The following is a 25,144-nucleotide window of genomic DNA, read 5'->3' on the forward strand; positions in this document are numbered from 1 at the left end:
GTGTCCTGTGACCTTTCTATTTTGTATAAAACTGTTTAACTTAAAACATGGGAGTGCTATGTTCATTTTCCCTCTTGGAAGGTTTTTTGTTGTGATAGTTGTCGCCCTTGAGATTATAAGTCTTTTTTCCCTTTGTAAAAAGAGAACCATAATCTTAAAAGTCCAGAGGAGTTTAATAGGTCTTTGTTGTTGTTCCTCAGCTGCTAAGTCGTGTCTGACTCTGTGACCCCATGGACTGCAGCACACCAGGCTTGCCTGTACTTCACTGTCTCCTGAAGTTTTCTCAGACTCATGCCCATTGAGTTGGTGATACCATCCAACCATCTCACGCTCTGTCATCTCCTTCTCCTCCTGCCTTCAGTCTTTCCCAGGATTAGGGTCTTTTCCAGTGAGTCAGCTCTTTGTATCACATGGCCAAGCTATTAGAGCTTCAGCATCAGTCCTTCCAATGAAAATTCAGGTTTCCTTTAGGATTGACTGGTTAGTAGCTCTCAGAATCTCAAGCCCTTGCCCCAGATTTAAAATAAGAGAGGCTTGTGCCTCTCTTGGCAATTATTGAATATTTCCACTCTCCTTTTCTGGCTCCAAGTTTGAAACAAAAAACAGGTGTCCTCAGTAACTATAAACCAGATCTGTTTCTGTTGTGTGTAGTTCAGTTGCTTGAATGAAGAGGCAAACAGCAAAAGTTTAAACTATTGACTAAAATGAGGTATCTTACTATTGATTCTTATTTATACCATTTCCATAATCATGGATACACAATAGCTGTGCTGCTTTGCCTGGCAACCAGAACTCTTTCTTGCACTTCTAATGATTCCATCAATTCCATGTAATCTTGATTAGCAGTGGTAGTGAAACCTTTCATTTCTTTGCTAAAATGTAGCAGGAAAGGGAAGTTTTCACTATCTTTGCTTGCTAGCAACTGCTCCAGCATCTGGGGTAGAGAAGTTCATACAAGAAAATGCTAGGGTAGATCAGGTGTCACAAGGTAGGACAAAGGAAAAAAGAAGGAAAGATAATTAAATTTGGCAGAGTTACATCATCGTCTTATGAGATAGACAGAGCAGATGTTAACTGCCTACAGTGGAAACTGAGGTTTGGAGAAGCTGAATGGCATACCAGTGTCACAACAGTTGTTCCTTTTCCAAATGGAGACTAGAATCCATATCTTCTGAATCCTGGTCCAGCGTTATCTTCTATTCTATACTAGGTTTTAGTGAGCTGAAGCTACAGACTCAGGTGCTAGAATCTTTTTCAGCATAATGGAAATCTGGAAGACATCAAGGTCAACTCTACGTAACCATCAACATGAGATCAAGTTATGTTTATAGTAAACCTCAGTTGGTCCTGATTCTTGTGAGCATATTATATACCTGGTTAGGTGTCAGAATCAGCAGAAGAAGTTTTTAAAATATAGGTTCTCGGGTCCTATCTTTAGGTTAAAGATGGAGCCTTATATTTTCATAAGCTCCCCAGGATTCCAGTCCTGAGATACAACTAGGATTAGGAACCACTGGCATAAACTACCTAACAAAGTGCACTAACTCTTGAAAGCTGTGAAGAGTAGCAGCCTAGTTTGGGGTGGCATGTGGACAGTAGAGCATGCGCCACCTGCAGTAGGTCTGTGTGCCCTGAAATGAAAGTATATTGACTTTAACTTCAATTCGGTAACCCCAGCCTCCTATTCCATCCTGCAACAACATTTGTGTTCTCTGTGCAGAATCCAGGGGCCTCTGAGGGCCACGCGCACATACACACATTAAAAAGATAGGATTTTTGAAAAACAGGATGCTTCTAGAAGTTTCCATGTCCCTTACAGTATTTAAACAGAAGCTGTCAGTAGAGATACAGAGGGAAGAGGGACCAGGTGACTACTAAACTTTGGACTTTTAAGATGATGATTCTCTTTTCTTCCCAGAGAAAAAATGTCAATGTGGAGATCCCTCTGCCCTTAGCCAAAGAGTTGAACTGGCTTCTCAAAATAATGAAGTTGGAAGTAGGATGTCTAAAACGGAAAGCTCCAAACTGGAAGTGATGGGCAGACAGACCTATTGATGGAAACAGTGTAGTGTTCTTCACTGACTTCTTCAGCTGAGATTCCTACTGTCAAGTCACTCTCAACTTCAGATATTTCAGGAAAGGCTAGCAGCCTTTCGTCCCAGGATTCTGGAAAGCACACCTAACTTGAACCAAGAACCACTGCTGTATCCTCAGTACAGCTGCTGTTGTTACCAGTATCCCTCACCTCTTCTAGTAGAAGGCTCTCCTGGTGCCCAAGATTGCCAGACACAGCACCAGAGTTCTGGGCACTGTTGCCAGTCCTCCACATCTAGCCCAGTTTATTCTCACATCTCTCGCCTTGTTTTGCTGGTTACCTCTCCATAGTGGAAGCCAGAGATACACATGTAAACAGCAAGAAGGTTTTCGTCTTTATTCTTACCCTCACATGTCCACAGACCTCTGTTTATATGTGAAGAGACTGAGTATTTGGGCGACAACTTGTTTCTCTGTAGAGGATTTTGTAATAGTGCTTCCTGGGAGAGGGCAGTTCCAGAAACTTCTGGGGCTCTACACCACCTCTACTACTGTTTCTTGCCCTGTGTCACCTCTGCAGAAAAGGCAGCTATGTGCCCAGCTCTGTGAGCACAGAGGTCTGAGCCTTCCAAAGTCTTGAGAAAGCTGATTTCAGGAATCCCAAACTCAAGACACCAACTTGAAGCAAGACCTGGTTACCAGGACTCGGAAGAAGGCTGTGGATTCTATTGACTGAGAGCTTCACATCATACCATGCTGGCAGGGGTCAAAGTCCACTACTGGCCTATAGGTCTAGGCACTCCTGTTCACCACAACTCTTATTTCACAGTCTTTTCCTTTGGTTTCTTCTGTTTCTTCTGTTCCTCATATTCAAGTATTTTCTTTTGGAAATAATCTGTGGTGTTAGAGATACAGGTATTAGAGGCAGCTAATCTGGCCAGGCAGACTAAGATGAGCTCAAGAACAAGGGTCAGAGATACTCTCAATGTCTCCTGCCCATGCTCACCCACTATACCCACATTCCCACCAGGATTTCCCATGCCATCCTAGGCCTTTGTAGATCTAGGTATTTGATTAGGCTCCTAAGGGGTCCTAAAACAGAATAATTAGTAGGAATTAGCTCTAGACTAAAACAGAAAGCAAAGGTCCTCCTACTGGCTGGTGAAACAGAGCAACATCTACAAAACGTCAGCCTTGGAGGCATTTTCTTAGGCTTCAGGACCTTTCTTTCCAACCCCATTTGATAAGATCACAGCTGTTTTTGTGAACCTCTCAGAAGTGCTCTTCCCTCCCCTCCTAGGACCACACCTGACTTGGAGGCGGTTGATAGGAAGCTTTCACTGCATACCTGCAGGAGGGTTCTTGCTCTTTTCGGCTTCCTGGATGAAAAGGGAGAAGAGCTGTGTCTTCACAAATTTCTTCACAAACCGGCGGTTGGCCTTGGAGGTCAGAGCCTTGTAGAAGGCCCGTTCTTGGAAGCGGCCTTGCCCATTCGCCTCCCGCTTGATGTAGGAAGCATAGTGGCCCACGGTCTTGACAAAGAACTGTACAAAAGGCCTTGAAACATGCTCATTGATTTGTTCAGAAGCTGCTGGGGATATAAAGAGACCATCTCAGAGGTAGCAGAAGGATGAAAACTACCCACCCTTACCTCCAAGTGGCTTTCATTGCAGGCTGAAAATTCTTGGGCAAGGGGTGGGGTGAGGCAGGGTTCATAATTACTGGTTGATGAAAATGTGAGACTGGAGATGGGTTCGCCATTGCTTAGGAAGAGTAAAATCTCATACTTGCCCTTTAGGATCAAGGCCTCTGGGACTAGCCCAGGACTGTGGAGTGAATTCCTTTTAGTTCTAGAAGGGAATTGTTGGGAATCATGCCCTTAAACTCTTTGGAGAAAGCCAGAATAAGAGGGACCTGGGACTTACTCTGTGACTCCTTGATGCCCTGACTAAGAGATTCTAAGATGTCATCCTGAAGTTTGGGTGGTAGGATGTCTTTTTCATCACCAACCTAGGAGAGGACAGAGTCAGCTCAGAGGTCAAGCAGTCAGGAAGGAGGTGTGAAGTGTTGGCAGAGAATGTGAGGCATGAATTCTACACCCCATTCCACACCCAAATAATTGGCCACATACAACAGAGAAACAACAGAAGCTTCAACTCTAAACACCAGGAAGTCTCTGTCCCTCTGGTACTTGGTCTATGTCCTTGCTCTAAAAGCACTAACACCAACTGCCTTGTGAAGTCACACTCTCCTTGAGAGAGGTGAAGTCTTGTTGGCATACTTAGAAGTTTGTTAAAGTAGTGGAACTTGGATGAGCCAAGAACAATTGAGTTGGTTGCGGGTCTGCAAGGGATCTGAACCCAGACACTTACTGACATTAAGAAGGTTCCTTCACAAAGATCCACCAACAGGACCTGAAATAAAAACAGGACAGCTTGGTTTCTTCCCTTTTCTCTGTTTCTGCCTGTTGCTGTACCTTTCAGCCCAAGTAGCAACAAAATCAGCATCTTCAGTTCTCATTTCCTGTCTGGTACACTCCTTTCTCACCACCCACTCTTTCCTGAGAAAAGGGTATGAGGGTATAGGAAGCAGGAAATGGGAGAGAGCTAAGGAAGATGTGGTATACAATATGGGTAAATTGAAGCCAGTCACTCTCTTAAAAAAGCATTGATCGTAGTAATAACTTCTATGTACGAAGCATTACATGGCATACACTGTGCTTTGCACATCTTATCTCATTTAATCTTCCCCCATGCTCCTGTAGAGGCAGATACTGCGTCTGCTAAGGTGAGGAAATACCCAAAAAGTTAAACTGCCTGAGGTGATACTGCTATCAAAGAGTAGAGCCCGTTTCCAAGCCTGGGTTGTGCTGTCCTTGCTAGTGTATCATTCTTCCTACAGTTCCTCAGTTCCCTTCCCTCTGGTGAGCTTTACGACAGGGATGGGCATCTTTTGATTTTTTTTTTTTTTAATGCTTACAACAACTTTATGTACAATTGCCTAGAATTCCATTTTTAAAACTCCCACAGGCTTCCCTGGTGGCTCCGTGGTAAAGAATCTGCCTGCCAGCACAGGCGACACGGGTTCGGTCCCTGATTCAGGGAAGATCCCCCATGCCACACAGCAACTGAGCCCATGTGCCACACTACTGAACCCAGGTGTTGTAACTACTGAAGCCTGCACGCCCTGGGGCCTGTGCTCTGCAACAAGAGAAGCCGCCACAGTGAGAAACCCATGCATCACAACTATGGAGTAGCCCCCTCTCTGCAACCACAAGAGAAAAGCCCACACAGGAATGAAGACCCAGCACAGCCAAGAATATATAAATAAAAACTATTAAAACTCCCACAAGAGCTTTGGACCTTCCAGCAGGGAAGAGCGAGAGGAGAAAATAAGCCTGGGGACAAAAGGAGGAGGGACGGAAAGGCAGTGATCACACGTTTGCAGGGTGCAGGTAGGACAAGCACAGGGCTGGAACTTGGGGGACCCGAGTTCTAGCATCAGCTCCATCACTGCCTAAGGCGCCTGCAGTCTAGACTGCAGATGACCAATACGCATCCTGCCGGTTAGATTCCAACCTACAGACCTGTTTCTTTGAGACTCAGAGGATTTTCAAATCACTGAATTAGCTTCCAATATTTAAATTAAAAAATTTCACACAGAATTTGGATCTAGGGCTTCTCTGGAAAAGTCAGGAGCTCTAACAGTGATCCACATTCAGAGGGAACTGAGTTACAGCTGCCTCCTTTAGGCAAAGCAGGTGCTCAGCAGTTTATCATAATCCCCCAAAGCCTGTGTTGGCCATTTAAATGCCTGCTGGGTCCCTCTTTTCAGTTTGTGACCTTGGTCTCGACAAGAGGGTGAGTGATCCCTCCATGCACCCTTCTCCCAAATAAAAAGAAGAGAGAAATTGGAATGTGTGCCAAAAGACAGAGCAGGCACTGTAATTATCCATCATCAGGGGAGAAAAGTTGAACTAGTTCAGGCGTGAAACCACTTGTATACATAGGCTCAGATGCCTTCATTTAGGGCAGGCTGTTCACTTTGTGGGCTGAGAGGTAAGACTGTGTGTAAAGAATTTCTTTCTGAAGTTGTTCCCAGAAATCTTTCTAGTACTTGAGTATATTACTGTCTGTCCAAGGAGCCCTTCCAAAGAGCTGACCTGGGAGTCAAGGAATGCCCCATCTCTCTTCCTGACCCCTAGCCCTCTCCCATCCCTATCCCCTGCCCATTTCATCAGCTGGGGCTCTTGGACAACACAAGCTGGAGTCTGACTAGCCTTGGGGTGTCTTCCCACCAGGCCACTGGGGGAGGAATCACAGCGTCCAAGAAGATGGCGCTGCAGCATCAGGAAGTTTCATAACTTCTGGGACTGGGACACTTATTGAGTCGTATTACTAAACATGGGGCTGATACTCTGTCCCAGTTAGTCACAAGGCAGAGGTTGGCTCAAAGGGCATGTGTACTCAGCAGTTCTGAGGAGGGCAGGGCTGGGGAAACAAGGAAGAGAAACAGCCTGCTTCTTTACTTCCCAGAAGCACTCTGCGGAAGAGGTGCTTTCCTTCTATCTCTGCTAGATTCCGGGATTGCCTGTGTGGCCTTGATAAGTGGATTGAGCTCTCTGGACCTTGGTTATTTCTTATGTAAATGGAGGAAGTCCTCCCACTAGGGCTGGTCACGTGCCTCCAGTAGCTTACTCTGCCTCTTCCCTTTCTGTCTACACAGAGGGAGTCGATGGTTAGCCAGACCAACCCAAGTAGCTCTTTTGGCTTGAGATTATAGTAATGTGCTATTTCTTGAAAGTTTCTATTGACAACTCAAGCAAAGCAGAAGTCATTCTTCCAACACTGGAGGTAGGTTTATGTTATTAACACCCATTCTCACCACTGAGCTCTTTGGTGTATCTGGGGGTACTGCCAAGTCACAAGAGGGTGACAAAATCAAAGGGGATTTGAACCAATATCCTCATTAACCAACTGAGCTCTAAGCTAATTGGAAGGATGACCTCTACTACCAAAAAAAATCTGCATTTTCAAGACTCATTGTTTCCAGGAAGACTGTTAGTTCAGTTCCAAGCAATGTGAATAAATTCCAGTGGGGTGTGTGTTGTACAGACCAGCTGTGCTTGTCCATTCAGAAGAAAAATGGGACACCCAGGGCCTGCTCACTAGGACTAGCTGGCCTAGTACAGTTGGGTGAAGCCCAAATAAGCCATGTGTTGCCCCTTAAGTCCAAAGGGAAATCATTCAGAGAAGGGAGCAGACACTTACTGAGTATCAGCTATATGTCAGGCACCAGGCTAGGTGCTTTATGCTGATTTTTTCCCCTAGGATCCTTAGGGTCTAAACGTTGCCATTCCAGTTTTACAGATGAGGAAGCTGAGGCTTAAAGAGGTTAAGCAACTTGCCACAAAATCACACAGCTAGTAGCAGCAGAGGTGGGATCCGAATCCAGGTCTGCCTGGCTCCAAATCAGGCCCCCTTCTTGCTGCATCGTACCTCTTCCATGGGGCTGTCCAAAACCTCCTGCCGGAAGCGCATTTGGACTCCAACCATGAAGGGAGTGGGGCAGCAGACAGTTCCCAGCAGGCTCTCGGGGACCACGGGGATGTAGGTGTGGGCCCAGCTGAAGGGGTAGAGCAGCGCAGCAGTAGCATGGATGCACTGAGACAGGGTGCTGGGGACAGGGCACAGAAAGTGAGTCAGAGGAGCCTGCCCAGGCCCCCAGCCCCACGCCACCTCCCCACCGCCCGCCATTGACAGCAGCTGCTCATGCTGGCTGTGCCGGAGCTATAGCAAGTCTGGGAGCCATGCCGGTCACAGAGCTTCTGGCTACCCGAAGCTGGGAGGGGAGGGGTAGAAACCAGAAGGGGCTGAGGCTCCTCTCGTCAAGTATGGGGCCTCTATGTGATTCTTCTTTTCCACTGGGGGTGGGGGTGGAGTGGAGGGAGTATCTTTAAAGAGAGGAGGAGGAAGAAGAAATGTTTTCCATCTATGAGGTCATTGATCATTGATGGAGTCTCTTCTCTATGCTCACTACTGGGCTAGGGATGTGGATACCAGGAAGCAAAAGACCAGCCTTGCTTTTAAGGCACTCAGTGTAGTTAAGGAGACAAGCATGTAAACACTGGGGTGCAGCAGAGAGGTCAAGTCTATTTCCTCCTTATCTCTCATCCCCAGGCTTTAACTCTCAGGGCTCCCTCTGACCACTCATGGTTATTTAAACTTATCAGGTTGGTGCCTGAGCTTGCTTGGGAAATTCCTGGATTCCAGGAACCTCTGACCAGCAATTCCCACCCGGAAAGTCCCCCCGAGAGGACTCCTCCACCCTTTCCAAGGAAGCATTCCCTGTGTAATTACTGCCTAAGTCACAACTCAGACCCAAGTCCCCTCATGCCCCCCTCCCCCTAACCCCCTCAACACACACACCCTCCCTGTCTTCTCTATTCTCCACTAGCTTTAGTGGCTCTTCATTTCTCCAAACTGCCCCAAAGCCAAGGCCAACAAAAACACAGATGCGGAAACCTTGTTTCAATTCTTGGTATCAAGCTAGCACTTCCTGAGTTAGAAAGATGGAGTCTCTGAGAGTCTAGCCAAGGCTTAGGCTGACTGGAAGTCCCTTTCCTGGCTGAGCGGCAAAGATCTGAAATACTCAGTGTAGGAAGGAAGTGGGGAGTGGTGGGGTTTCCCTGAAGAAAGTTAAATGCCTGAGAGGTGAGTGCTGCCAACCTTTGCCTGTATCCAGGCCAGCTGACACCTGGAGTCCCCTTCACTTTCTGAACATTGATCCTAGGCGGCAAAAGCCAGAATCCCAGCTCTAGCCACAACAGAAACTTCTCAATTCCCTACAGCAGCTGTCCCCAAACTTTTTGGTACCAGTAACCAGTTTCATGGAAGACATTTTTTCCACAGACTGAGGGCTGGGGTTGCGAGGGAGGGGTGGGATGGTTTCAAGATGATTCAAGCACATTACATTTATTGTGCTAATGATAATCTGTATTTGCAGCAGGTCCCCAGCATTGGCATCACTGCCTCAGTTCCACCTCAGATCATCAGGCATTAAATTCTCATGAGGAGCATTCAACCTAGACCCTTTGCCTGTACAGTTCACAGTAGGGTTTGTTCTCCCGAGAATCTAATGCTGCCGCTGCTCTAATGCCACCTGAGCTCTGAGGCAGAGCTCAAGCGGTGACGGGAGTTGATGGGGAGCGGCTGTAAATACAGATGAAGCTTTACTCCGCTGCTCACCTCCTGTTGCGTGGCCCAGTTCCTACCAGGCCATGGACCAGTGCCAGGGGGTTGGGGATCCCTGCCCTACAGGGCCAAGAGTGGAAGAGCTATGTCTAAAGCAAGAGATTTACACTGCTTCCCACAAGGATTAGGCCACAACTGGTGCCTTCTGGGGCTTCCCAGGTGGCGCTAGTGGTAAAGAACCCACCTGCCAATGAAGGAGACAAGAGATGCAGGTTCTATCCCTGGGTTGTGAGGATCCCCTGGGGGAAGGCCTGGCAACCCGTTCCAGTATTCTTGCCTGGAGAAGCCCATGGACAGACAAGCCTGGCAGGTTACAGCCCATAGGGTTGCAAAGAGTTGGACATGACTGAAGCAACTTTGCATGCACACACGGTGCCTTTTTGGTTATCACTGATTCTTACAGGATTTTCAACCCACAGACCCCACTGCCTGCCCAAACTTCCTTTCCTTTAAAACCCATGACATTCACCTGACCCTCTGGTCTAACATTCGGGCCCCTAAAGTCCTTTCCTTCTTCTTTCCTAAAAGATAAAACCAGGATTGTCAGCTCAATATAAGCAGTTTTCTCCATCCCCAGACATAAATGAGTCAACCTTCTACTGTCTTAAAATTTTTCTCCTGTCTCCATCTGTCACACATCTCCCCATGTCTCAACCAGATTTGAAGCCTCTAAGAGGCAGAGACCAAGACATGATAGTATTCTGCCTCAACTATGCACTATACAGGGATATACTCAACTATGAAACTATTAGTAAGAAAAACAACTGGCACTTACCAGTGCGGGCCTGGCAGGGTGCTAGGTACCTAAAGTGCATTACTTCATTTAATCCTTACCATGCTCTTATGAGGTAGGTACAGTTGATCTGTCCAATTACAGATAAGGAGATCACAACTTCAAAAAGTTAAGAAACTAGGGACTTCCCTGGTGATTCAGTGGTTAAGACTCTGCACTTCCAATGCAAAGGGTACAGGTTCGATCCCTGGTTGGGGGACTAAAGATCCCACATGCCCATGCCTCCAAAAAATTTAAAAAAATAAAAGTTAAGAAACTAACCTAAGGAACACCATGTTGCTAAAGGTAGAAGAAGAGAACTTGAATTGTTCTGCTGATTTCAACACCTATGCTTCCTTTCAATCAGGAGTTAAGTCTATATCCCCTTTAGGTCTAGGATCATCTTTTGTTTGTATCTCCCTGAGACTTGGCATCTGGTTAACAGTTGACACACAATAAGTGTTTGTTGAATGAGTAAATAAATGGACAAATGAGGTGTGTTTGTCACTAGGATAATGGGTTTGACCTCCATACCTTTATACATACACCTTCCTGCCCTGTCCTCCCTTAGCCTTTCAGGAGCAGAATCCTCTCTGCATCCACCCTAACTGGTTTTCTCCTAGGCTGACACAAGAATGCTTCATGCCCTTCTCAGAGCTAAATCACAAACCTCCTTCAGGCTTAGGCGGCGATCAAGTTTGGAGGCAAGAACGGAATTACAACAGCTATTACAGCAGCTATTTTCTAGGCTTTAGTGCAGATCAAGATAGTGTGGAGGAAAGGTGAACACACAGGTCCTACAGCCTAAGTTCCTTGGAGAACCGTCCTGTCTGTCTCCTGGAACCTAGGGATGCCGGTCAGTTCAGGTGACCTGCTCAGTGACTGCACCAACCTGAGACCTTCTGCCAAGAAGATGATTCTTCTTTCCAGCACTGCAGAGGCAAAGATCTGAAGAATCTGCTCAAAACTGAGGCAACACATGAGAGAACTAAAATCCACGTGCTCTAGGTGGGAATCCAGGGGCCGCGTCAGGGAAATGAACTGTCGGGAAACCAGAGAGAGAGGGTGTTACCACACTGAAAAATCACACAAGCCCCAGAAAGCTCTACCTACCTCTACGCTATCCTCCCCAAAAGAGTATATCTGATCCTACCTCCCCGCTACTAAAAATCCACCTGTGGTTTCCATCTGCTCGGAGGGTGATGTTGCTGTAAATCTCTGTGTGGCTCACAGCACCCTGCCTCCCTCACCACCTCCACCACCTTGCTTCCCCACATCAGCTCCCTTCTGTTCCTTCAGCGTGCCTTCCTTGTTTCCTGCCTGAGGTACTTCCCTCCTCTAGGTTGCCTTTCATTTTAAAAAGTATTTATTTTGTTTTATGTATTTATTTGGCTGCCCTGAGTTTAAGTTGCAGCATGTGGAATCTAGTTCCCCGTCCAGGGAATGAACCTGGACCCCCTGCATTGGAAGCATGGAATTTTAGCCACTGGACCACCAGGGAAGTTCCTCATTCTTTTTTTTTTTTAATTAGTTAAGTAGTTTTTCATTGAAATGTAGTTGTCTTACAGTATTTTCTCTCTTCATTCTTATCCTCCTTTATCTCTCAGAAGCCTTCCTTAGCCACCTAATACAACACATGTTTCTCATCATCATCTCATGGAGCATCCTGTTTTCTTTTCCTTCTATCAACATACTTTTCAATGATCTATTTATTTGTGTGTTTATTTATTTAAGTCTGTCTTCCCCACTAGACTTTTAGCTCCATGAGGTCAGGGACCACATTCGTTTTATTTACCATTTTGTAGCCAGAAAACAGCTGGCTCAAAACTCAACAGTTTTTGAAAAACTGAGATTGTGGCATCCAGTCCCATCACTTCATGGCACATAGAGGGGGAAAAAAATGGAAACAGTGACAGACTTTATTTTCTTGCACTTCAAAATCACTGTGGATAGTGACTGCATCCATGAAATTAAAAGACGCTTACTCCTTGGAAGGAAAGCTATGACAAACCTAGACAGTGTACTAAAAAGCAGAGATATCACTTTGCTGACAAAGGTCTGTATAGTCAAAGCTAGTAGTCATGTATGGATGTGAGAGTTGGACCATAAAGAAGGCTGAACACCAAACAATTGATGCTTTCGAACTGTGGTGTTGGAGAAGACTCTTGAGAGTCCCTTGGACTGCAAGGAGATCAAGCCAGTCAATCCTAAAGGAAATCAGTCCTGAATATCCACTGGAAGGACTGATGCTGAAGCTGAAACTCCAATACTTTGGCCACCTGATGGGAAGAGCTAAGTCACTGGAAAAGAGCCCAATGCTGGGAAAGATTGAGGCCAGGAGGAAAAGCGGGTGACAGAGGATGAGATGGTTGGATGGCATCACCAACTCAATGGATGTGACTTTGAGCAAACTCAGGGAGATAGTGAAGGACAGGGAAGTCTGGCGTGCTGCAATCCATGGGCTCGCAAAGAGTTGGACATGACTTAGTGACTGAACAACAACAACAAGCCAGAAAATAGTACAACTTGGGGCCTAGCAAGCCTTTCACACTTATTTTTTGAGTAAGTGAAGACGTCTAACCCCTCCCCTTATTCTGATATGGGAAAGCCGAAGTTCAGAGGGACACACAGAATATCCAGAATACCAGGGGTCAAGACTGGGATTCTTAAAACAATTTTCTGCTTGCTACTTTGTCTGTTTAGTGTCTTAAAGCAATAGCATCCCCAGTATCGAATGGGTGGGGACTCAGGGGTGGGGATGGGTGATAAGAAAAAGGCAGGTGGAAGCCATAGGGAGAGATAAAGGACAGACACAGGAAGATAAGGGAGGTAATGGTGAAGAGCGGCAGTTTGGGAACTGGAGGCAAAGGCCATTCTAGTACTGGGAGCCTCCACTTACATAGTTTATTATATTAAAAAAAAAAAAAGAAGATCTCGGTTACTTGAACAGTAACTAGGTCTTTGTGAGTATCAGGTTGAGGAAATTAGAGAACTGGGGTTTAAGTTCTGCCAATAATTTTAGCCAAGTGCCAGTCCCTGCCTAGCTCAGTTTCTTGGAATGTTAACCTGGTAAATGGGCACACTGATGGGAGGTGCTGCTGGAACCCGCCTCCTCCACCCAGGGAGGGTCTCCCCCATTTTGCTCACCCACCTCAGTGCCTGAGTCAGGGATGAAGCTCTTGAGGGTGACAGTCTTCCCAGGAGCGGGGAAAGCTGCCTCTCGGAGGCCCTGCATGAATGGGTAGATGATGGCCGTGGAGATTTGATGCCTCTTTTCCACTTCATCCAGGATCTGTATGGAAAGAACCACAGGAGACATGACTCGAGGGACGCTCCCGGGCTGCCAGCCAAGATCACATGTGTAAGGTTGCTCCAGCCAATCCTCAACTGGGTTCTTTCCTCTTGGCAGAAACCAGTCTACTGTTTTTCTCCTGCACAAGACCTGATGTTTTTCCTAGCCTTCTTCTTTTCATCCTCTTTCTACCACATCATATTCCTCCCTTCTCCTAACATCAACCTGAACTACCTTCCCCAGGAAGTCATCCTAGAGTAAATTCCTCATTCATGATGGTACCATGTTCATTTGTGCTAGCTGAGGCCTAGAAGCTGGGCCTTTTGGGTGCCACTCTGACCTCCAACTTCCACTGGAGATGCCCCAGGGCCAGGGACGGCCTCCATCTGCAGAACCCTACACAGATGAACCACCTGCCCAAGCAAAGGCTGATGGAGTTTATTGCCTTCATCCCCCAAGGGGTCTGTCTGGGGCAGAGCACACTGATGCCCTTTCTTGGCTACTAAGACATGCCCCATGGGCTTCCCTGGTCACTCAGCTGTAAAGAATCCACCTGCCAATGCAGAAGATGCGAGTTCGGTCTTTGGGTCGGGAAGATCCCCTGAAGAAGGAATGACAACCCACTCAGTATTCTTGCCTGGAAAATCCCATGGATAGAGGAGCCTGGAGGGCTACAGTCCATGGAGTTACAAGACAGTTGGACACAACTTAGCAACTAAAACAACAACAAAGAAGAAAGACACGCCCCATCCATCCTGAAGGACTCCTTTCTAACTCCGGGTCAGGTGTCCTGGCACAAGAAGACCTCAACTTCCCCAAACCCCAACTCAAGTGTCCTGGCACAAGAAGACCTCAACTTCCCCTTTATCCTGGAAGGAATCAGAGGGAGTCCCCCAAGCTCCGTTGTATAATTGTCTTTATAGTTGTTTAGCATTCTGTCTTCTCCATATATCATGTCATCTGCAGCTCACATCAGCCCATGAGACAGGAAGATGAGGCATCATTACCTGCATTTGACAGAGGAAGCTAAAGCTCCCAGTTTCTAACCTGTAGCTCTTCTCATGTCCTACTTCAGCTGCTTTCTTACCTTGCCTAGGCTTGGGGGCAGTGAACTCTCTGCAGGGGAGACAGTCAACTAGGTTCAGTTCCTACTTTTCTCTAAAGCCAGGTGAAGCCCACGCCCCTCTCTGCCTGAGTGTCTCCAGAATGCCTCGCCTGACCCCGACTGTGGGGGAGGAGCGCCAGGAGTCCAGGCAGGGCAGGCAGCCAGGGCAGAGCTGGAGGCCAAACAGGCCTGACAGGCTGGAGGAATCCCGTTCCGCCCCTACCTTGGAGAACAAGCCGAAGCAGCCGATGCAGCTGACGATGCAGTACACCCTGGGGAGGCGAGGACCACGGCCGGCGGGCTGCGGAGGGGCAGACAGGCTCCTTCAGCGTCGCAGCCTCTCCAGGGCCTCTGCCCAGCTGGGGTTGATGGGGCACAGGGCTGGGGGCTGTGCTGGGGGATCCCACTCCTGGGACAGGCAGCTGGGAAGGCCAAAGCAGTCACAGAAACCAAAAGACCATGGCCTTGAGGGGGCTGGTTGGCTTACGGGCAAGCACTGCCTCTGTTAGCATCAACACCCTCTGGGGTTGACAAGGAGGGAGCAAGTGTGTTGTAGAGACATGAAACAGCTAGGAAGGGTGTGCTATAAAAGTGACTTGGGGAGACCCAAGGATTGAACCTCATGGTCCCAATCCCAAGCTAGGCTCTGGGAGGGCCCAGGGGCCAAGGCAACAAGGCCTAGATAGAGATGATGGAGAGCAGATTAGAATGAAGCATCCCACAGAAGGGAATGGTTGAAAGCTAGGCAGAGTAAAGACCCAACCCCAGAAGCAAAGGTGTCCTGTAGGTGAGGAGGGGTGTGTGTCTCCGTTCTTGTGAGGTTGCACAGGGCACTAACATGGCAGCAGATGCTGGGGTGTGCTCTCTCTTTATAACCACCTCTGCCAAGGAGCCTTGGCTTTTGCAACTGAGGGTGGAGCAAACCCAGCTGTGGGGCAAAATAGGATGCAGAGAGGAGGGGGCGGTTCTGAGCTGTACAGACCAAGAGGCGCCTGCAGTATCCAATCTTCCTGCTCCCGTCCACATTGGTCAGAACAAACGAGAAGGTCTCCCTGAGGAAGAGCAAACAAAGACCCGGTTTGCACTAGGTTCTAAAGCAGGAAGGTGGTCGGCATCAGGGGCTGAGTGGAGAGCAGGGCCAAGGGAGCTGCTGATGGATCCTGAGAGTAATCATAACACCAGTCAGTTTATGTAAAGTGCTTACTGCTGTCAAGCTCTAAATGCATCACCTCATTTAATTCTCAAAACAACTCTTTGAGGAAGGTTCAATTACTAACCCTACTTCAGAGATGAAGAAACTGAAACTCTAAGGGAGTATTTCTTATCCAAGGTCACTTAACTCATAGTGGTAAAGCCAAAATTTGAGCTCAGGCAGTCACATTCCAGGACTCAAAGAGCTTTGCCATGTAAGGATCTCATTAGTGGCCAAAGGACTTCTTTGGTGTTCCTCTTCTGCCAGAGGCAATCAAAACACAGTGACAATCACTTCTAGGACAGGAAGGAGAACCTCACCCTTCTCTGGACAGAAGGGACTGGTTAATCTGTTTAGTTAACCTCTCTTGCCTTGAGAGACCCCAGGCAAGATATTAAAAAACAAATCAACTCCAGTCCCTCCACAACAGGAAGAAAGCTGGTGAGAAATCCAGATGAAGGGGGCACAGGAATCACGTGGTTCACACCGTTCCCTTCTCCTCCAATCTCAGCCCCCTGTCCCAGAGCCAAGCCATTACCTGGGACACTCTGTGAGTGGGGCCCGCTCATTCCCATCTGGGAAGCAAAACAAGGGGATGGCTCCAAGCAACCGCTCCTCCTCCTCTTGTTGACCCCGAAGCAAGTTCTCTCGCTACAAAGAATAGAAAAAGAGACAGGTTGGTGTGGAGTAGGAGCAGGTGGAGAGGGCTCAGGGTCTGGCGAGCTTCTTTGGAGGCTCCTAAGCAGTCTGAGAAGCTTTTCCACTGGTGTGGGACTTAAAGCTTGCCTCTGTGCCTATCACTGCACGCAGACTGCATTCGTGGAACAATCCCACGGCTGAAACAGCCACTCCTGGGCCAAGTCTACATGAACCTGAGTTGGACTTCAGTATCCTTGATGGTGTTAATGGTCAGGAAGGGGGCCAGGACCACACTGAATACAGAAAGGCCCAGAGACCGCCCAGCTTCCTGGAAGGACCACATCAGAGAGATACCACATCTGAGAAGAGAAGCGGCCAGCTCAGTTGCCTCACCGTCAGAGTTAATGAGAAGGGTGCCCTGACCCCACCCCTTCACCTGCCGCAGGACCAGACAAGAAGGAGCCTGATGCTTGGGCTGGGGCCTGCCTGCCCTTCCCTTCCCCTCCCACTCACCCCAGGGAGGGGATTCCTGCAAGGACCTCCGGCAGAAGGTAAGCTTCTCAACAGGGTGGCTGAGGATGAAATTGGGAAATACTAGAAGGACCCCCAAAGGAAGAAGAACTAACCTAGTTTCCGGGCTAGGGAACCTAGGTCTGTTCCCCACAAAGAGGCCAGACCTAGATTCTGTGGATGATAATGGAAAACAGGGCTGGGTCTGAAGGAAATGGGAACAGTGAGTTCAGGGCAGCTCCAGCGGAGCCCAGGCAGGGTGGGTAGGGGAGGGAGAGGGCACACCCCTCCCCATTGCCCCTCAAACATCTGAACCCTTGGCCCCCGTTGCCCCTTCCTTCAGTCCTTACCTTGGGAAACTGGTAGATGATCCTGGGCTCATAATCTTCCCCTGAGTGCTTTTTTTTGAGAGAAACCACGAGGAGGTATTCAAAGAAGTGCTGCCCTCCAGCAAAGTTGGGTAGACAGTGCTCCAGGGCTCTTTCGGGTTCCTTCACTACTTCTCCCAGATTCTCCTGGGAAGGTCCTAAAATCAAGACAGCAGGGCCCATGGGTATCTCACTGATCCGGGGTCCCAGTGGAGGCTGTGGGGTTCTGGCAACTTCCACACCTCCAGGCGGCCATGTCCACGCCGAGGTCTCTGGAGCCGGCCCAGCGCCTCACATCCCAGCATGAGCTCAGAGCTAACTGGGCAGTTTCTGTGCCTCCCTGTGACATGTGGAACCACCAGGAGTCAAGAGAAGGAAAGAAACCACTGATTCAGAAGCCAAGGAAATGTACCGGGGAGGCCATCTGGGAGGCCTGCAGGCCCAGGGTAGTAGAGATTCTGCCTACCTTAAGCAATACATCCCCCAAGTCAACCTGGACTCAAGCAATCAGAACAGGCCAAGGGCCACGTGGCTGTGACCACACCAACCCCCACAGAGGGCATGACCGGCTCTAAAAACCAACAAGGGAAACCTCCCAGCTCAGTCACATGGGAGAACCGAGTGGAGGATGAGATATAAAAGGAAGAAGAAAAAGAAGTATTTCAAGGGAAGAAACAGCCCAGCGAAGAGGGCCATCCTGGAAAAAAAGGAAGTAGGTAATCTAGTCCAGACCTGCTCGGTGTAGAGGCAGTCGTTTGCGGAAGCGACTGAGGATCCCGCCTCCCGCTTGTCTTTCCATCTTCTTGGGCCGGTCAGGCATGGAGTGCCCCCTTTCCTCCAATACAGACAGGCTAGAGAAAGCCTGAGAAACCCCCTGCTGTTTCAGTCTCCAGAAATGACTCTATGCAGCAAAGCCACGCGCTGTCTTCCAAATAGGGGAGCGCTGTTTCCATCCTGTGCACCCAACGGTTGAGCAAGAAGACTGCGGCGGGACCCAGGAAGGCAGCAGAACGCCTGCACTGACAGAGGCAGCATCCTGGCACTGCAGCTCAGACCTCAGCTCCTCCCAAGAGCCCCAGGGTGTGGTGAGAGAAAAGGTCATAGGCAAACACCCCCAGAGCCCAGCTGCTTCTGGGCTAAGGGCTTTTAATTCTGGACTGAAGGTTGTGCAATGTATTTATGTACAACCTCTGGACAAAGAAGAATGCCTGATAACATCAGACTGTGAGCACCGGACCTCACCAGCCCCAGGACCAGGACCATAAATCTCCAAAACTGATCCCTGATCCTTCGCTTCTTAACCTCTGCACTGCCCCCTGCTGCACCCTGGGACATCTAGGACTTCAAGACTGCAAGCAAGAGCACAGACCAAAGACTCCTCGCAGCAAGGTTGCCACGGCCTCCCCTGATTAACATCAATAGACTTGACCTCATCCATTATCTAGGTGGAGAAATTGTTCAAGCAAGAGCAATCTCTAGATATTAGCACACACCTAAAAGTCTCCTCTCCTGGTGGGGAAATAGAGAACAAAGTCCATCTCTGGGCTGGAGAGTTCCTGATATCTCAGCAGGATCTTCCATAGTGCATCTCTTACCCCCTGCCATATGTCCTAAGGCAGACTTGTCTCACTGGGACCTGTGCCAGGGATCCAGCAGAGAACCCCTCCCCCAGATAGAAAGCACTGACTTAGGACATTCTCCCTGGCCTAAAGTCTCCCTGGAGGGGACTGGTTGCATCAGCAGCCTGAGGGGCACTCGGTGGAATGGAAAGCATCTGGGTGCTGTCCTCCCCACCCCTACTCCTGCTACTGCTGCTGCTAAGTCTCTTCAGTCGTGTCCGACTCTGTGCGACCCCATAGACGGCAGCCCACCAGCCTCCGCTGCCTGGGATTCTCCAGGTAAGAACACTGGAGTGGGTTGCTATTTCCTTCTCCAATGCATGAAAGTGAAAAGTGAAAGTGAAGTCGCTCAGTCGTGTCCAACTCTTCGAGACCCCATGGACTGCAGCCTACCAGGCTCCTCCGTCCATGGGATTTTCCAGGCAAGAGTACTAGAGTGGGGTGCCATTGCTCCTACTCCCTACTCCCGCTGTTTTTTTTTTGTTTTTTTTTGTTTTTTTCCCAGATGGGCCAGGTCAACAGTTCTACACAAGCTAAAAGCAGAACAGCTGGCCCCTGGGGCTCCAGTGATGCTGTGTCTGGAGGTTGGGGAAGAGAGACAGAATAGCAATCCATCACCTGGGATTCTCACATAACCCTTGAGTGTGTAAATATACATGGTAAGAGAGAAGGACTTTTGCCAAGATGCTGTCCCTAAGAGAAGCCTGGCAGCAAAAGGGTTTGATCCCAGTGTCTGCCACTCCTGCAAAGAATCAATAGCCTTCTGGGAGAAAAGTGGGATGCTGAAATAAGGGAGACAGCTGCTTGCTCTTAATAGCTCCAGACGTGACTTGTGTGGACTAGTAAAATCTGGTGTTCAGTGGCCCAGCCATAACTGCAGGGGAGAACGACAGTCACAGTAAATAAGAATGTTACAGTCACTGCAATGGTGAGAACAGTGACCCAGAACACTCAGATCTGTCACCACACATTACTTGCAATCTGTACAGACAGGCTGCACAATACTCACCACCAATCTGAGGAACAGGCATCTCCAGATCAGATGGGGAAACTGAGGCACAGACTAATTCAGGGACTACTTGGGGGAATACAACAGAATCTCTTGGGGGTGGGACTTATGAGAGTTTCATGTTCATGCTCCTACCTTCTGGATGCAGCACACACCAAGCATCTCACAGATGTGGGATGCCTCCTGTTTGCAAAAGACCTTGGGAAGCAAACTCTTCTCACTGATCATTCTGGAACCTAAGGAAATTATTTCTTTCCCTAAATCGTTTGGGTTGCATTTTCAGCCCATTTCTTCCTGCTTTATCGGAAAAGCCAAGAGAACAGCAAAACTCACGAACTCAAACAGAAAAAGGATTCTTGGGCTGCAGACCAAGAAATCCAGGAAAAAAAAAAAAAAGATTGCTTCCTTCTCCCTTTCAAAGGGAGTTAACAACAGAAGAGAAAAGGTCCATCAAATACAGGTTTATAATGGGTCATCTCATTTAAGGGCTTCTCACTAAACAACAAAATCTCATTTAATCCCCAGTGCCCTGGAAAGGAATTATTATCCTGAATTTTAAGTACAGGAGGGAGCCACCCTTTCTAGAGAAGTCAGGAGTCTGGTTACACTTGTTCCTCCACCAGGAAGCCCCTCCCACAGCCCTCTAAGGAAAAGTCCCAGAACCAGCTGGAATATAGGTGAGGAGACTTTCTGGGACCTCAGTCTTGAAAGCTTCCTCTTCTAGCTCAGCTGCTCTCAACCCAGGACCACTGCCACTCTTCCCCAGAGGATGATTTATACTTGCACCTGTGTGCGCACGCACACACACACATATGCACAATCCTCCTACCACACAGTTGCCTTGGGACCAAAAGAGGGAGGGGAAACTGCAGGGAAGGTGGAAAATAGTACAGAAGATGAAAGGGGCACACTCTCCTGCAGGATGCACGCCAGACCTCAGAACAGGTAATACTGGCTGTGCATCTTACAGTTCCTCACTGTCCAGGAAGCTGCTCCAGTCACAATTATCAGCCTTGTTCTGGAAACAACTGGAATGTTTCCTCTGGGTTGCAGAAGTAGCCATTCACACAGGTCTCTCTCGACCCTTCCATTCACACAGGTGTCTGAGGATTGAGAGAGACCAAGGAGACACCAAGACAGTGTTCTGCAGAGTAGAGAGGCCACCAGCCCCACCCTGCCTCTGCTCCTGCCACCACTCACACCCAGGGCTCTGCCCCTCCTATGGTCTCTGACCTCTCTGCCTCAGCACAGGTGGAATGACCAGACAGATAATGGAAACCTGTGTTCAGTGAGAACAGCCAGGGCTGGGGGTGGGGGGCAGGGGTAACGGCAGATGGAGCACTGATTTCCCCCTCCAGGTCTCCCCAGCTCTGGGGCTTGGAGTAGAAGGAGGTCTCACTCACTCTTTTCACTGCAAATGTTAGAAGGGGTGGGCTGTCTGGGAATGACCCCTACTTTTCCATTGCTTCCCTGCTTCTCAAAAGGTGGGGCCTCTGGACAAAGTAAGTTGTGGCTGCGGAGCCATAGGACCGGCTAGTGGTAAGCAGCAAAAAAAAAAAAAAAAAAGTTTGCCGAATGTTTAAAAAAAGAAAATGAATTCTGAATTCCCTTCCTTCCAAAACCCAGCGCTCCAGCTGAGAAGAAAGGAAACGAATATTGACTTCTAATTTAATCCCTACAACCCTGGACGGAGGAATCCTTCTCCCTTCTCTAATGGGGGATCAGGGATAAGGGAGGTTTGACTTGTCAGGTTCCCAGGCTCTATGGAAGCAGCTGAGCAGACTCTACCCCGGCTCTGCTCGAGGTCACACTCTACAGGTTTCCTCGTCGCCCTTGGGTGCGGGTGGGGGGGCGGAGCGGGGGTGACGTAGCCGGGAAGAGCGGTTTTGTAGCCGCGGCTCTGCGCGGGGCAGAATCGCGGGCTCCCACGAGGGGAGTCCAGGGTTGGGGAGAGGCGGGGCGGGGCGGTGGGCGGCCCGGGGCAGAGGCAGGGTCTTCCCGTGAGGGCGCCGCGGCCCCGGCGCTGCAGGCACCCTGCGGTTCCCCCACCAGCTTCCTGGCTGGAAGGACACGTGGCCCCGGGGCCCCACAGCGGTTTCCTTTGGCTGACAGCCTCCGCTTCACCCCCGCTGGCGTGGCTTCTCCTCTGACCTCCTACCCCTTCCTTCCCCATCCGCCCGTTTCCACCTCTACCTGCGCCCCTTCCCTCTAGCTCGCCTGACCCCTGTCCAAGCCCCCGGAATGCCCCCCCGACTGCTCCCCGATCGATCGCGACCCTCTGCAACCCCTGCCCGGGCCCCCCGCCCCCGTCGCCTCCCGTCCTGGTCTGCAGTCCCCCGGCCGTCCCCGCGCCCTCGCCCTCGCCCGGACGCGCCCCGGCCCGGCACTAACCCCAGCGGCCGCGCTTCAGCCTCAGGCTGGCTCGGAGGCGGCGGCCGAGCCCATCCATGGCCCCTCGGGTGCCGGGCGCCCGCTCCCAGGTCCGTGGCGGCCCCGCCCCCCAACGCGCGACCTCCGCCGGCGCGACACTTTCACTTTCCCGCGGGGGGAGGCCGGGGGGACCGGCCCGGGGCGGGGCGGCGCACCTTCCGGACTCCGGCCCAACCCCCGGCGCACCTGGGCGGGCCCGCTCTTCCCTGGGCCCCAGTCGGGGCGGCGTGCGGTGACAGAGGGCACCCGAGGGGCGGCACCCCCTCGCCCCCACCCTTCGTGGGGCGCCCCGGAAGGTTTGACTTTCCCAGCCCCGCGTCTCCACGAAGTCTCCCTCCACCTCCGCGGCAAGCGCTGGGAGTGCCCACTCGGTGAGCGTTGGTGCACCTTCCAGGTGGCTCGGGCACGTACCCCAGAAGGAGTTTTCAGCGACCGCACACCTCTCCAACCCCTTCACCTCTACCGCCTGCAAGGGCTTTAGCCTCTGTGCAGTTCCAGATCTCTCGCTGTGTTTGTCTTCCGTGGGGCACGTATCCCTGCGTTGCTCTTTTCCCTATTCCACTTCTCCAATTAAAGGACCGGAGCCCTGTGGGCTCCTGAGGAGGGGCTGGAGAAGAGGCTTAGGGCCTGGACCCTGCCCTCCATCCCGCCTGTTCTTGGGCAGTTCAAAGGAGGGCAATCCCCACCCTGCCACGTGAAAGTCAAGAATAGAACGCTCTTTGTAAACTCTTCTGTGATGTGAATTTAAGGGATGGTGATAATAAAATTATGCTAGTGATGATGACAGCTGCAGCTAGCCACACTCCCCTTCTAATCCCACGTCCGAATACAGCCTTTCAGCTCCTCCTCTGTGCTGCTCATCTTTGTTAGGTTCCATACACACCTGGAAAAGTGTGTAGAAAATCCCCTGATGCTGGGAAAGATGGAAGGCAGGAGGAGAAGGGGACGACAGAGGACGAGATGATTGGATAGTATCCCGGACTCAATGGACATGAGTTTGAGCAAGCTCCAGGAGATGGTGAAGGACAGGGAAGCCTGGCATGCTGTGGTCCATGGGGTCACAAGGAGTTGGACACAACTGAGCGACTGAGCAACAACATACACACCCAGATTTCAAGCTTCTGCTGTCAGAAATGAAAATTTGCATTTGATAAGCTCCACTTGCTCCCAGAGGGGTCTGCTCTGGTTCCCCTCTGCTTCCCAGGATCTTTAGAGAAAAGATAGAGAACAGAGTCCATCTGAAATTTCTCCATTCACAGAGGTTTTAGCCTCATTTTAAGGTATGGGAGATGGGGGGAAGAGGACACTGTGCAAGAAATATGTCTGGGATCTATAGCAATGACTCCCAGACCCATAGCCCCTATCCTTTTCATGCATGGCCTCCAGGTGACTCTTCTGTCACAGACTGTGGGTGAGCAGGAGTGAGCCCTGGTATTAAACTGTCTAGCCTTAACCCGGAGGTTCTAAAAGTTGCCTCTTCTCTGGGCCTATACAATTTTGTACTTAATTACATAGCCTGTTTCTGTTCCCTATTCTCTGGGAATTCCCACACACAAGGACACATGTCTTCATCAAGTACCTTCTCTTGGCTGCATTTGTGACTTAGGCCTCTCTGTGTAAGTACAGTAGTTGTTAATGATAAACTTGTCCAGTTGGTTGAACATAACTGTGCCTCAGTTTTCCCAATCTATGTTATGGTGGTCTTACCCAAACTACTCCCTTCCTTTAAAAACAGATGAAGAAATTTGTGTGTAAGTATACCATAAAGTTGGAGAAGGCAATGGCACCCCACTCCAGTACTCTTGCCTGGAAAATCCCATGGAAGGAGGAGCCTAGTGGGCTGCAGTCCATGGGATTACTAAGAGTCGGACATGACTAAGCGGCTTCACTTTCACTTTTCACTTTCATGCATTGGAGAAGGAAATGGCAACCCACTCCAGTGTTCTGGCCTGGAGAATCCCAGGGATGGGGGAGCCTGGTGGGCTGCTGTCTATGGGGTCACACAGAGTTGGACACGACTGAAGTGACTTAGCAGTAGCAGCAGCATACCATAAAGTTATGTACAAGGATGTTCATGTCGAATCTTTTTTGAAATATCCTTGAACTAGAAATAACATCACACACCCATAAGTAGTGACATGGATGAATCACAACATAGTCATACAGCAGTAAGAATGGATAAACCACTACTGCATGCAATAGCATGGCTATGTCATACAAATATAATGATGAGCAGAACAGCCAGATACGATAGAAGACATATTTTAAGTTTCCATTTATGTAAAGCTAAAAGCAAGCAAAATTAATATATGGAAAGAGAAGTCAGGAGGATGCTACATTAGGGAGGAAGGAGGAAGTAATAATTGAGAACATCATAGGGCTTCTGTGGTGCTAGTAATGTCTTACTTCTTAACCTGGCGGCAGATCCATAGGTGTGCTCACCTTTGCACGTGGTCATTCTTTGCAGCATGTACTTCTTTCTGTGCATGTGAAACTAAAAAGTTGTTTTTTAAAAGTATACATTAGGATGTTTGGGTGATATAAATGGAAGCTGAATCCCAGGAACGGGGGAGCCTGGTGAGCTGCCGTCTATGTGGTCGCACAGAGTCGGACACGAATGAAGCGACTTAGCAGCAGCAGCGAGCAAGTTGAGAATACTCTTGAGAGTCCCTTGACCTGCAAGATCAAACCAGTTAATCCTAAAGGTAGACAACCCTGAATATTCATTCATTGGAAGGACGGATGCTGAAGCTGAAGCTCCAATACTTTGGCCACTTGATGTGAAGAGTCAACTTATTGGAAAAGACCCTGATACCAGGAAAGATTAAAGGCAGGAGAAGGGCGTGGCAGAGGACGAGATGGTTAGCTAGCATCACTGACTCAACGGACATGAATATGAGCAAACTTCGGGAGATGGAGGA

At 49.3% G+C, this 25,144-nt stretch overlaps 1 protein-coding gene across 6 annotated transcripts; it reads right to left on the reverse strand.

Annotated features, from left to right (window-relative positions):
• Positions 1-2,406: 2,406 nt before the first annotated feature.
• Positions 2,407-22,441, reverse strand: DENND2D (DENN domain containing 2D). 6 transcript variants are annotated; one of them, XM_069599653.1, is made up of 12 exons: positions 22,185-22,441; positions 17,148-17,323; positions 16,187-16,299; positions 15,439-15,508; positions 14,680-14,757; positions 13,211-13,351; positions 10,952-11,100; positions 7,533-7,710; positions 4,407-4,448; positions 3,960-4,044; positions 3,383-3,622; positions 2,407-2,929 (listed from the first exon to the last, which is right to left on the reverse strand). In XM_069599653.1, exons 1-12 carry the CDS (start codon positions 22,240-22,242, stop codon positions 2,853-2,855), a joined length of 1,407 nt encoding a protein of 468 aa, XP_069455754.1. In that variant the 5' UTR covers positions 22,243-22,441; the 3' UTR covers positions 2,407-2,852. The 6 variants fall into 6 exon arrangements, with proteins under 6 accessions (XP_069455754.1, XP_069455785.1, XP_069455734.1 ...); XM_069599684.1 differs by having other exon boundaries at positions 3,383-3,625; positions 22,185-22,432; XM_069599633.1 differs by lacking the exon at positions 22,185-22,441 and adding an exon at positions 17,898-18,436 and having other exon boundaries at positions 3,383-3,625.
• Between the last annotated feature and the right edge of the window lie 2,703 nt (positions 22,442-25,144).

Source organism: Ovis canadensis, chromosome 1 (genome assembly GCF_042477335.2).
Source record: "Ovis canadensis isolate MfBH-ARS-UI-01 breed Bighorn chromosome 1, ARS-UI_OviCan_v2, whole genome shotgun sequence".
Classification (NCBI taxonomy): Eukaryota; Metazoa; Chordata; class Mammalia; order Artiodactyla; family Bovidae; genus Ovis; species Ovis canadensis.